The 11044-nt window shown below is 55.6% G+C and overlaps 2 protein-coding genes across 7 annotated transcripts; both read left to right on the top strand.

Annotated features, from left to right (window-relative positions):
* Window positions 1–641: 641 nt before the first annotated feature.
* Window positions 642–7762, top strand: Mib2 (mindbomb E3 ubiquitin protein ligase 2). Of its 6 annotated transcripts, none has more exons than XM_028784125.1 (18): window positions 643–1516; window positions 1602–1773; window positions 2715–2821; window positions 2917–3111; window positions 3235–3377; window positions 3512–3607; window positions 4500–4604; window positions 4700–4862; window positions 4938–5071; window positions 5146–5294; window positions 5392–5548; window positions 5646–5806; window positions 5932–6058; window positions 6149–6382; window positions 6747–6925; window positions 7008–7195; window positions 7273–7338; window positions 7446–7762. In XM_028784125.1, exons 1-18 carry the CDS (start codon window positions 1270–1272, stop codon window positions 7682–7684), a joined length of 2862 nt encoding a protein of 953 aa, XP_028639958.1. In that variant the 5' UTR covers window positions 643–1269; the 3' UTR covers window positions 7685–7762. The 6 variants fall into 6 exon arrangements, with proteins under 6 accessions (XP_028639956.1, XP_028639955.1, XP_028639959.1 ...); XM_028784124.1 differs by having other exon boundaries at window positions 3500–3607; XM_028784123.1 differs by having other exon boundaries at window positions 642–1516; window positions 4700–5071.
* A 1079-nt stretch (window positions 7763–8841) lies between these two features.
* On the top strand, window positions 8842–11040 carry Mmp23b (matrix metallopeptidase 23B; the record flags this gene model as incomplete). The annotated part of the gene is made up of 5 exons (XM_028784128.1): window positions 8842–9438; window positions 9980–10116; window positions 10212–10351; window positions 10422–10589; window positions 10978–11040. Coding segments are annotated over exons 1-5 (664 nt in total), but the record flags the coding sequence as incomplete, so codon positions are not given.
* Window positions 11041–11044: the final 4 nt, after the last annotated feature.

Here is an 11044-nt window from a genome sequence, read left to right as displayed (position 1 = left end):
TTTAAACTTCTGTGCGTAGAGTCACTATAGTTGACACTCTTGCCTTTAGCTCCTCCCCTTCCACATCTCTCATCTTTGTTCTGCTGCCCCACTTAGCAAGGCAAGTTTATTTTCTCTTGGGCACTGAATACTCAGGGCCCAGTTCACCATAAGGACACGGGGCAGGTGCTTCTGTAAGTGTACCACTTCTGCAGCTAGACCATGCTTCTCTTAAGACTGCCCCTGAAGTGTTGTATGACTTCCCTGCACTATCATTTGAAATGTGGAGCAGGGGACCTTGTCCTGCCTATGAGCAGCGTCCTGGTAACAAGGCATTGCATGTGGAGTGCGTGTCCTGGAGTGTGTGTTTCTGTGTCTTGCCCATTTTCAGCTTGCCTGCCTTTTTCTTACAGACTGTGGGAGTTCTCTGTGGATTTACACCGTGAGCCTCCTCGCTCACATTGTTGCCTCTTCAGTTGCGTTAAAACAACTTGTGGGAAAACAGCCCTTTAATTCAGTCCCATGTATCAGTGAGCTGCACAGAAAAATAGTCTTTGCTTCTGAAAGATGGATGGTCATATAGTCTTTCACATGGGAGTCTACAATGTATATCTGTTAGGTTTATTTTTTATTTATTAATTTAATTTTTGGCGACAGGTTCTCAGTATGTAGCCTTAGCTAGCCTAGAACTCACTGTATAGACAAGGCCGGTCTTGAACTCACAGAGAACCTCTTGCTTCTGCCTCCTGGGTGCTGGTTTAAAGTATGCACCATCATGTCCAACTCTAGCTTTAAAGGGTACCTATGCTGATTGAGCATCACACGCAGACCTTTGGAAGTAGATCCACTAGCATGTGGCCACCGTACCAGGTTCAGTTCCTGGTTCCTTGGGCTTGTCCACTTAAACTCTTTCTACTTCCAGTCCCTTCCTTTCAGGTCACTGTAGTGACTTCTAAGTGTAGAGGGCACCCTTGCATTTGACTACTGCCCTTCTGCGTATAACAGCTGTTCTGCTTCCCCACCATTCTCTCTCCTGACTCTCTCTGGTCCTGGTCTGTAGGCCAATGCTCCTGGCTTTCCCAAGCCCCTGTTGTCCTTTCTTCCTTTGGCCTAGTTTTCTCTGTTCCTGACCCACACTTGTCTCCCAGGTGGTCACCTCAACATGTGTCCTGTGATTAGCCTGGCCACATGGTGTTCTGAAATGTGTCCTGGGATTAGCCTGGCCACGTGGTGTTCTGACATAGAGTAAGGATGCTCTCTGTTACAGGCCTTTGAACAACCCCCCTCACCATGGACCTGGACCCCCATGCAGGTGTGCAGGTGGGCATGCGTGTGGTACGCGGAATGGACTGGAAATGGGGCCAGCAGGATGGAGGTGAGGGCGGTGTGGGCACCGTGGTGGAGCTTGGCCGCCATGGCAGCCCCTCGACCCCCGACCGTACAGTTGTCGTTCAGTGGGACCAGGGCACACGTACCAACTATCGAGCTGGCTACCAAGGTGCCCATGACCTGTTGCTCTATGACAACGCCCAAATCGGTGTGTGTTGATTCTCAGCTGTGGGTGGGGCTGGCCAGGTGACAGGAGACCAGCATGTCCTCACTTAACCCCATCCTACACCTAGGTATCCGCCACCCCAACATTATCTGTGACTGCTGCAAGAAACATGGGCTTCGTGGCATGCGTTGGAAGTGCCGTGTCTGCTTTGACTATGACCTCTGCACGCAATGCTACATGCACAACAAGCATGACCTTACCCATGCCTTCGAGCGCTATGAGACATCGCACTCACGCCCGTGAGTTCCCTAAGCAATAGCCTGCCTCCCCAGGGCCTTCTGACTGGTGCCTTTGACATCCAGTCAGGCTTTGACCTCTGGCCGAGTCACTTCCAAAAGTACCTAGCAAGCCCTCCCTGCATGATTTCCTTGAAGAATAGCCGGGGTCAGGTTATTCTAGAGCCCTGAGAATGTTACTCCCCATTTCTCACTGAAGGCTTTTTCTAGGCACACTGTGAGGTGGATCCCATGGATGGGATTTCCTGTCACTTCACCCTTAGAGACAGGCAAGCGTGACTCTTTAGTACAGTGGCATACTGGAGCACTGAATGTGGTAGCCACATGGATAGCAGAAGCAGTTGAAACATACATCATCCCCTGGTGTCACCAGGCCTGGCAGAGAGGCTTTGTCACCGGGTAGTTCAAGCCCATAGATACAGCTGGGAATGGCCCGGGCCTGATGCAGAGAGATGACAGGAGACAGGTCTTTGTTGGATTGACTTGGGAAGGCAGTCCAACACCATCTTTTATTTTCTACATCGCTTTAATCTTTCCTATATGTGGAGAGAAGTGTAGTATAGGTCTCCTCTTCTGGTGAGCCCGAGGTGAGGGTAGGTGTCAGTTCTGGTGGCTAGATAACGTTTCATTTCTCTGGGCCAGGCTCTGCCCCTGCTGCCCTATAGGCAGCAGTCATGACTGATCGCATGGACTATGCTCCAAGAGTCATCTCAGGTCTCTTTCCAGCCTGGTTTTGGTGAAAGTCTCTGAGCCCAGAGACATTGGATAGTTTGTTCCCTCTCCCAAAGTGGAGGTCTGCTGGGAAACCATTCAAGGGCAGTAGTTTGGCCTGAGATCCAGAATACCTACCCTATAGACCCCGATGCTGATATGACAGATGGGCAAGGTGGGTGGCACAGAACCTGGCCATCACTGCTGTGTGCCTCAGACTCATTCTCTTACAGGGTTACGTTGAGTCCCCGACAGGGCCTCCCTCGCATCCCACTGAGGGGCATCTTTCAAGGAGCAAAAGTGGTACGAGGCCCTGACTGGGAATGGGGCTCACAAGATGGTGAGTGGTGGCTGGAGAGAGACAGGGAGGCGAAGCTGGTTACAGCTCAGCCTTAAGGCACACTAAGCTTGTCAGTGTGCATACTGTCTTACCAGGAGGCGAAGGGAAGACAGGCCGTGTGGTGGACATCCGTGGCTGGGATGTGGAGACAGGCAGAAGTGTGGCTAGTGTCACATGGGCAGATGGAACCACCAATGTGTACCGAGTGGGCCACAAAGGCAAGGTGGATCTCAGATGTGTTGGTGAGGCAGCTGGCGGCTTTTACTACAAGGAGCACCTCCCGAAGCTTGGTATGGGGCTGGCTCTGACACCAGCTGCCCTCCTGCCCTGACTGTACCTGTGTCACCCTGGCATGTACTGTTTGGGGTGGGCAGGTTTGCTTCCTGAGGCCTAGCCTGCCACCCTCCCCCCAGGCAAGCCAGCAGAGCTGCAACGCAGGGTGAGTGCTGATGGCCAACCCTTCCAGCGTGGGGACAAGGTCAAGTGTTTGCTGGACACAGATGTCCTAAGGGACATGCAAGAAGGCCATGGTGGCTGGAACCCTAGGATGGCAGAGGTGAGCCACCTCTTCTGCTGACTCCCTATGGGCTCCCCTTCCCAAGTCCTTTGGACCCCTATCCCTCTTCCTGCCCCAAGCGTCCAGCCTGACCCAGCCATAGCCTCCGTGACCCGCCACAGTTTATCGGACAGATGGGCACCGTGCACCGCATCACAGACCGTGGGGACGTGCGTGTGCAGTTCAACCATGAGACCCGCTGGACCTTCCACCCTGGGGCTCTCACCAAGGTGCCTAGGGGGCTGGACTGAGCCCCACTTATTGCTTCTCTAATTTCCTCCGTGTACCTGTTCAGTCTTGGGAGTGGTTACGCAGGACTAGGCACCAGTCTCCCCAGGAGTTTGCAGACCTGAAGGAAGGGGAGAACCTGGTGGGTGGAAGTAAGACCAGATGGGAACACAGGTGTGAGGGACACAGGAGAATGAAGTACAGACGTCTGAGACTAGAACCTGTGGGCCAAGGGCTCTGTCCTGAGAACAAACTTGGGGTTGCTCGCCATACTGTCTTGAGATGCTGCTTGCACCACGGAGACAGATGGAGTAGTCTGTAAGGAGACTGAAGGAGCCAAAGGTGTTGGAGACTAGGTTGAGTAGATTCTGTGAAAGCTGTTTGGAACACTGGACTGTGGAGATGAGACATGTGCCAGATAGGTGGGAACGTCCAGTGTGAACCTAGAGGAGGGTACTTTAGAGCAGGTTCATTCTGCACATGAGTGTGTGCATAGATCCCTACAGGAACCCCACACCCCAACTGGCCCTACCTACCTTCCTTCCCAGCCTCTCACCCAACTCCACCCTCATCTTCTTTCCTGGATCTATACTGCATTTCCCATGCTGCCTTGCATCTGGTCAGTGGATAGGGACCCTCACAGCAGGTCTTCTTGACCTTCACACATCTCCAGAGCTGGACTTTGGTCTCTGCTTCTCAGACTGTTATCCCCTATGGCTCAGGCTGGCCACCCAGGCTTATTTTGGTCACCTGAGGCCCTTGAGCAGCCAGACCATTTGGTTGTATTTGAGGCAGGAACTGGGGCCAAGGTTAAGTCTTCTTGCCCTCCTACATGACCCTGAGTAGACACAAGTAGCTGGAGGAACTCCCCTCATTGGATTCTCTGTCCTCCAGCACAACAGCTTCTGGGTGGGTGATGTGGTCCGGGTCATCGATGACCTTGATACTGTGAAGCGACTGCAGGCTGGACATGGTGAATGGACTGACGACATGGCCCCTGTGAGTCTTAATGTCTGTTGTCAACACATCGTCCCCACCCCCCACTGCTGTCTATGCCACCTCTGACCTGTTGTGATCCCACCTCTTCTCCTCAGGCCCTGGGCCGAGTAGGGAAGGTGGTGAAGGTGTTTGGAGATGGAAACTTGCGTGTGGCAGTTGGCGGTCAGCGGTGGACTTTCAGCCCCTCCTGCCTAGTGGCCTACCGGCCTGAGGAAGATGCCAACCTGGATGTGGCTGAGCGTGCCAGAGAGAACAAAAGTGCGGCATCAGTCTCAGTGGCTGGTGGGAGGCAGGGCAGCCCCTGGCCAACACTTACCTCAACCCTGCCCCCAGGCTCACTGAGTGTGGCCCTGGACAAGCTTCGGACCCAGAAGAGTGACCCAGAGCACCCAGGGAGGCTGGTAGTAGAGGCTGCACTGGGAAATGTAGCCCGGGCTCTGGATCTACTGCGAAGGCATCCAGAGCAGGCAAGTGACCACCCTGTCCTTCCTATAGCCATTAGGGAGAGTGCTCAGAGTTCATGTGCTGGCTTTCTTCACAGGTGGACACCAAGAACCAGGGCAGAACTGCCCTGCAGGTGGCTGCTTACCTGGGCCAGGTAGAGCTGGTACGGCTGCTGCTGCAGGCCAGAGCAAGTGTGGACCTGCCAGATGAGGAGGGCAACACTGCGCTGCACTACACAGCCATGGGGTGAGGCCTGGGCAGGCTAGTGGGTCCTGTTGGGAAATGAACTTTAGGGCCAGTGTGCAAATGGACTGTTCCCAAACCCTCCCACTTCTTCCTTTAGGAACCAGCCTGAGGCCACAAGGATGCTCCTGAGTGCAGGATGTGGGGTGGATGCGCGGAATGGCACACGTAGCACAGCCCTCCATGTGGCTGTACAGAGGGGCTTTCTAGAGGTGGTAAAGATCCTGTGTGAACGTGGTTGTGATGTCAACTTGCCGGTAAGTGATAGTCTGTGGATTCTCTGCCACTAACCAGCCTTAGGTCAAGGACCTAGGAGAAAGGCACTGCTGTGTGACCACCCCCCCTCTGTTGCAGGATGCCCATGCAGACACACCCCTGCATTCTGCCATCTCTGCGGGTGCCGGTGCCAGCAGCATTGTTGAAGTCCTCACCGAGGTGCCTGGCATCGATGTCACTGCTACCAATAGCCAGGGCTTCACACTGCTGCACCATGCATCCCTTAAGGGCCATGTGCTGTGAGTGTGGGGGTTGGGCATACTGTTGTCACCCAGCCTTTTGACCTACTGCCAGGCTATTCTGATCCAGAGCACTTGGTGAATTGCTTAGAGAAGCCCATGGACATGCCTTCTTGTTCCTACAGAGCAGTTAGAAAGATTCTGGCAAGGGCACGGCAGCTGGTGGATGCCAAGAAGGAAGACGGCTTTACTGCACTACATCTGGCAGCTCTCAACAACCACCGTGAAGTGGCTCAGGTCCTAATCCGAGAGGTGGGTACAGGTTGTCTCAGGGCCACCTGAGGCCAGGAACCAGACCAAGTGGGATGTCAAAGCTGAGCCTGTGCTCGCCCTTTCCCCTAGGGTCGCTGTGATGTGAATGTGCGTAACAGGAAGCTTCAATCCCCACTGCATCTGGCCGTGCAGCAGGCTCACCTGGGGCTGGTACCGCTGCTAGTGGATGCAGGCTGCAGTGTCAACACTGAGGACGAGGAGGGCGATACAGCCCTACATGTGGCACTACAGCGCCATCAGCTGTTGCCCCTGGTGGTTGACAGGGCTGGGGGAGACCCAGGGCCCTTGCAGCTGCTGTCAAGGGTGAGGAAGTATGGTGTGGGTACTGGAAAGGAGGGCCTGGGCGAGTTTCCATTTCCCATTATACTCCAGGGGACCAGGGTTTCTGGAGAGTAGGGCAGTTTGGAACCCTGAGTTTCAGGAGTCATCCTCTAATCCAGACCAACCTAGAAAAAGTTGTGGGCTCATTTGGGATGAAGGATCTGAGTTTCTGCACCTGCCCAGCAATGGGCACCTTTGGGGCCTGCTTTCCCCACTCTTCCTAGAACCAGAAGCCTTAGCCCAGACAACAGTACCATGTTCAGACTTCTGGGGTAGCCCAATGCCAGCAAAGGCTTTTTCAAGTCTTTCTGGGTTTCCACCCTTATCTGTATGTCCTGCCACTCAGCTACAGGCCTCAGGCCTCCCAGGCAGCACAGAGTTGACTGTAGGCGCTGCAGTGGCCTGCTTCCTGGCATTGGAGGGTGCTGACGTGAGCTACGCAAACCACCGAGGCCGGAGCCCACTGGACCTGGCCACAGAAGGCCGAGTGCTCAAGGCCTTGCAGGGCTGTGCCCAGCGCTTCAGGTGAGCCCATGATGGGGACTGTGTAGGGGGGCAACCATTAAGGCCATCAGGCCACCTTTCAAGCCCCCTCCTCCAACTGCAGGGAGCGACAGGCAGGTGGCGGTGGGGGTGTGCCCCCGGGCCCCCGGCATGTGCTGACTACTCCTAACACCGTGACGAACCTGCATGTCTCTGGCACAGCAGGGCCAGAGGCTGCCGAGTGCCTGGTGTGCTCGGAGCTGGCATTGCTAGTTCTGTTTTCACCGTGTCAGCACCGCACAGTGTGTGAGGGTGAGTTCGGGGTGTGGAGGACCGGGGTGGCCCAGCTGCCTAGTCCAGCCCTACTAACAGTGCACTGCCCCTGGCAGAGTGTGCTCGAAGGATGAAGAAATGTATCAGGTGCCAGGTGGTCATCAGCAAGAAGCTACGCCCAGGTGGGTAGAATGGAGTTTGGCCTGGCTCCTCCTTGTCCCGTGGCATGCTCACTAGCCTGCACCTAATCTTCCTACTGTTGCTGATTCCCACTCACCTCATCCCACAGACGGTTCAGAGGTGGTAAATGCCATCCAGGTCCCTGGCCCGCCTCGGCAACTGGTGGAGGAGCTACAGAGCCGCTACAGGCAGATGGAGGAGCGCATCACCTGCCCCATCTGCATCGACAACCACATCCGTCTAGTGTTCCAGTGCGGCCATGGAGCGTGCGCACCCTGTGGCGCTGCGCTTAACGCCTGCCCCATCTGCCGCCAGCCCATCCGTGACCGCATTCAGATCTTCGTGTGAGCGCACTCCACACGCTGTGGCTGATCCCAGACCCTCCTTCAAAACCCCTGTATTTTATAAAAAGATTATCGGACTTTGCTTCCCGTTCCTTGCCTAAGGGTGTTGGGCAGGCCCCAGAGATCCTCACCGGCGGCGGCCCCCCCCCCCCCACCCCCCGCCCGGCATCCGGCTCCAGGCTGCTTGTAGGTCAGGAACATACTCTGGTTGAGGATACAGGCCTGCATAAGTGCTCTGGCTGTGATTTGACACAAGAGGGCTCAGGAACTCCAAAAGGCATAGGGAGCCCACCCCACTTTGCGCTTCTTCCTTCCCTGATACTCCTTCCATCCCTTTAGGGCAGGACTTGAACTGTGAAGGTTTTGGCCAAAGCAAGACGACTAGAGAGGGTACTGGGTTGGAAGCCACCAAGCTCTTGACAGTTGTTGAGCTGGGGCAGAGGGAGGAAGCAAGAAGAGGGTCCACTTGTTGGAACAAATACTTAGTAACGAAGGGAGTGGGCAGATGGCTGACCCTTTTCAAGAACTTCCAGCGCGAAGCTATTCCGGGCCGCAGGGCGCTTCAGCTGTTTGGCTCTGACTCTGCTGGCTGGTACATTGTTGCAATCACCTAGGGTCAAAAGCCCGCACCGAAGACTGGGAGGGGAAGACTGGGAGGGAGAAGACGAAGACTGGGAGGGGGAAGGAGCCCTTTCTCCTTCGCCTGCTCTCACTGCCTCACTCACCCACCCACAAGCCGCTCTGTCCGGGATCGCAGCTGTGCCAGACATCATTTCAGTTGCCATGCTGCGTTCATTCTGTACCCACCTAGCACAGCTATCGGCTACCTGGTCTAGTTTTCAGACCTTGGACCATAGCTCCTAGCCCTACTGCGCCTGACCACCATACTCAGCTCCTGATTCAGTTCCCTTAACCCCCTCTCCTCCGAGGCTGGGCAGGAATTCCAGGTCCTGGTACCCTCCCCAAACTTCCTGCACTGGTCCAACGAGAGCACCCTCTGGTTAAAGCAGATGTCCTAAGGACTCCCACTGGTCTCCTCCTCCTTGTCTTTCCTGAGGCATCTTTCCTACTGCAATCTCTCCCCTCTGCCCGCTCAGCCACCCTGCTCTCAATGCCACGTCCCCTCGCTCTGCGCTCTGCGCTCCTCTCTGGCGGGTATGCTCCCTACACTCAGTCACTGCGGGCCAGAACCGAGGCTCCCCTCCCGATTTTCATTATGGGGCCAGAGGGTTGAGGGGAAAAACTAAAGGCCATTCAGCTCCAACCAAGCGGGCGCAGGGAGGGGAGCAACTGAGCTCCTACCCCAAATCTGAGCGCCCCTGCAACTCGTATCCTGATAGACCCCCGACACTGCGGGCTGTGTTCTGGCCTCTGCCGCCGACCCTATGGCCTGGTTCCTGGAATCCCACCGGGGGATGCGGACTGTCCTAGACAGGCGAGCTGTTTCCCTACTTGAGCCAGAGCAGCCGGGTTCTCACCCCACCATAGGGCTGTAACTCGAGCCGTCTGCCGCCCACCCCCTTCCCACTCCACCCCAGCTCTGCGATCCAGATCCCTACGTCGCGCGGCCCCTTGTGGCCCTAACCCGACTGCAACTCTGCCATGGGCTGCCGGGCCTGTCTCCGTCCGGAGGCGTCCAGCGCTGTACAGGGCCGCTGGTTGGGGGCTGTCCTGAGCGGGTTGTGCCTTCTCTCCGCGTTGGCATTGCTAGAGTGGCTAGGGCCGCCGCCGACAGAGACCACCTGGAGTGCAGCTCAGGTGAGAGAACTAAAGGGATTGGAGGTGCGAGGAGCAGGTCAGCATCTGAGGGTGTTATCAAGTGGGCCCGTGTGTGTGTGTGTGTGTGTGTGTGTGTGTGTGTGTGCGCGTGTGCATTGGGGGGGGGGTTGTGGGTTGTGGGATTGCATATGAGTACTTGGTTCCAAGCATCTTGAGTCAGCGTTTCCAGCAGTCGCTGGAGGTGGGAGACAAGCATCCATCTCAAACTCTGCCCATTCCCAGTAGGTTTTTAAATTTTATTTTTCGGTTTTTCGAGACAATGTTTCCTTGTGTAGACCAGGTTGACTTCTGTAGACCACCTGCCTCTGCGTTCAGAGATTAAAGGCATGCACCACCATGGCTGGCACAACTCCCACCGGCTGTTTGCCGGGGTGCTGGCTTAAACAACTCATGAAGGGTGGACTAAACAAACAAATCCACAGCCTCCTCCTATCCCATTGCCTAAAAGTCCGCTTTCAACAACAACCTTGGGTATTAGAGACTGTTCCTCTCTCCTTCTTACATCTTTCTTCCTGTGAAGGGAAATGTAGATGCGCCAAAGGCAGGTGGCTCCACTGCTCAGGTACCCAGCCTATTGACCATGCTGATAACCCGGAGACGCCGCTACACACTGACACCGGCCAGGCTGCGCTGGGACCACTTCAACCTCACATACAGGTGCCACCTGGACTGGCGAGGAGGGTAGGTCAGACCTTAACTCAGACTGTCGCCAACACTGATTCTAACATACTACTGCCACCCTCCCTCCCCAGGATTCTCTCCTTTCCACGGAACCTTTTAAGCCCGGAAGAGACCCGGCAGGGCCTAGCTGCTGCCTTTCGAATGTGGAGTGATGTTTCCCCATTCAGTTTCCGCGAGGTGGCCCCTGAACGTCCCAGTGACCTAAAGATAGGTGGGTAACTTAAGTGCTCCTGACCACGCCCAGCCTCGCAGGTATTATTTGCAGCCTTGTGTTTTCCTAGGTTTCTACCCAGTCAACCACACTGACTGCTTGGTCTCTGCTCTGCACCACTGCTTTGATGGTCCCACGGGTGAACTGGCCCACGCTTTCTTCCCACCCCATGGTGGCATTCACTTTGATGACAGCGAGTACTGGGTCTTGGGCCCCACTCGCTACAGCTGGAAGAAAGGTGACCCAACTCCTTGGTCTGTCCTGTTAGGGGTGTCATCCTCTCCTCCGTGGTAGGCTACAAAGGGTTTGAGGCAGGAAGGGTTTCCTGGGGCTGAGTATTTGGGTGGCTGCTTATAGGGTCAAGCAATTGAGGAAGAGAAACTCTGGCTCTCACAGGCCTGAGTTGTCGTCCCCGCACCCCCCTCCCCCACATGCCACTGAAGAGGGAGTTGGAGTTGCATTCCTGAAGGCCAAGCTCACAGCCTAGGCTGGGAAAACATACTTATCTTCCTTGGCTGTGGGTTAAGGGTGGCTTGCAGCTGAGTCCCAGAATCAGCACTGGGCCTCCTGGAGCAAGACTGGGAGTGGAAGTCCTGAGGGCTCCCTGCTAAGCCACTGGCCCACAGGTGTTTGGCTCACAGACCTGGTGCACGTGGCAGCCCATGAGATTGGCCATGCACTGGGACTGATGCA

The sequence above is a fragment of the Grammomys surdaster genome, unplaced genomic scaffold (genome assembly GCF_004785775.1).
Source record: "Grammomys surdaster isolate TR1022 unplaced genomic scaffold, NIH_TR_1.0 114296, whole genome shotgun sequence".
Classification (NCBI taxonomy): Eukaryota; Metazoa; Chordata; class Mammalia; order Rodentia; family Muridae; genus Grammomys; species Grammomys surdaster.
The sequence above is the reverse complement of the archived record's forward strand: the minus strand, read 5'-3'. Positions and strand labels throughout refer to the sequence as shown.

Bases quoted from the DNA above. Each gene is read 5' to 3' on its own strand.
- Mib2 (XM_028784122.1), top strand. From the start codon at position 1,270: ATGGACCTGGACCCCCATGCAGGTGTGCAGGTGGGCATGCGTGTGGTA. The intron at 3,112-3,234 runs GTATGGGGCTGG...CCCTCCCCCCAG, and splicing joins GGAGCACCTCCCGAAGCTTG to GCAAGCCAGCAGAGCTGCAA. The intron at 7,196-7,272 runs GTGAGTTCGGGG...TGCCCCTGGCAG, and splicing joins GCACCGCACAGTGTGTGAGG to AGTGTGCTCGAAGGATGAAG.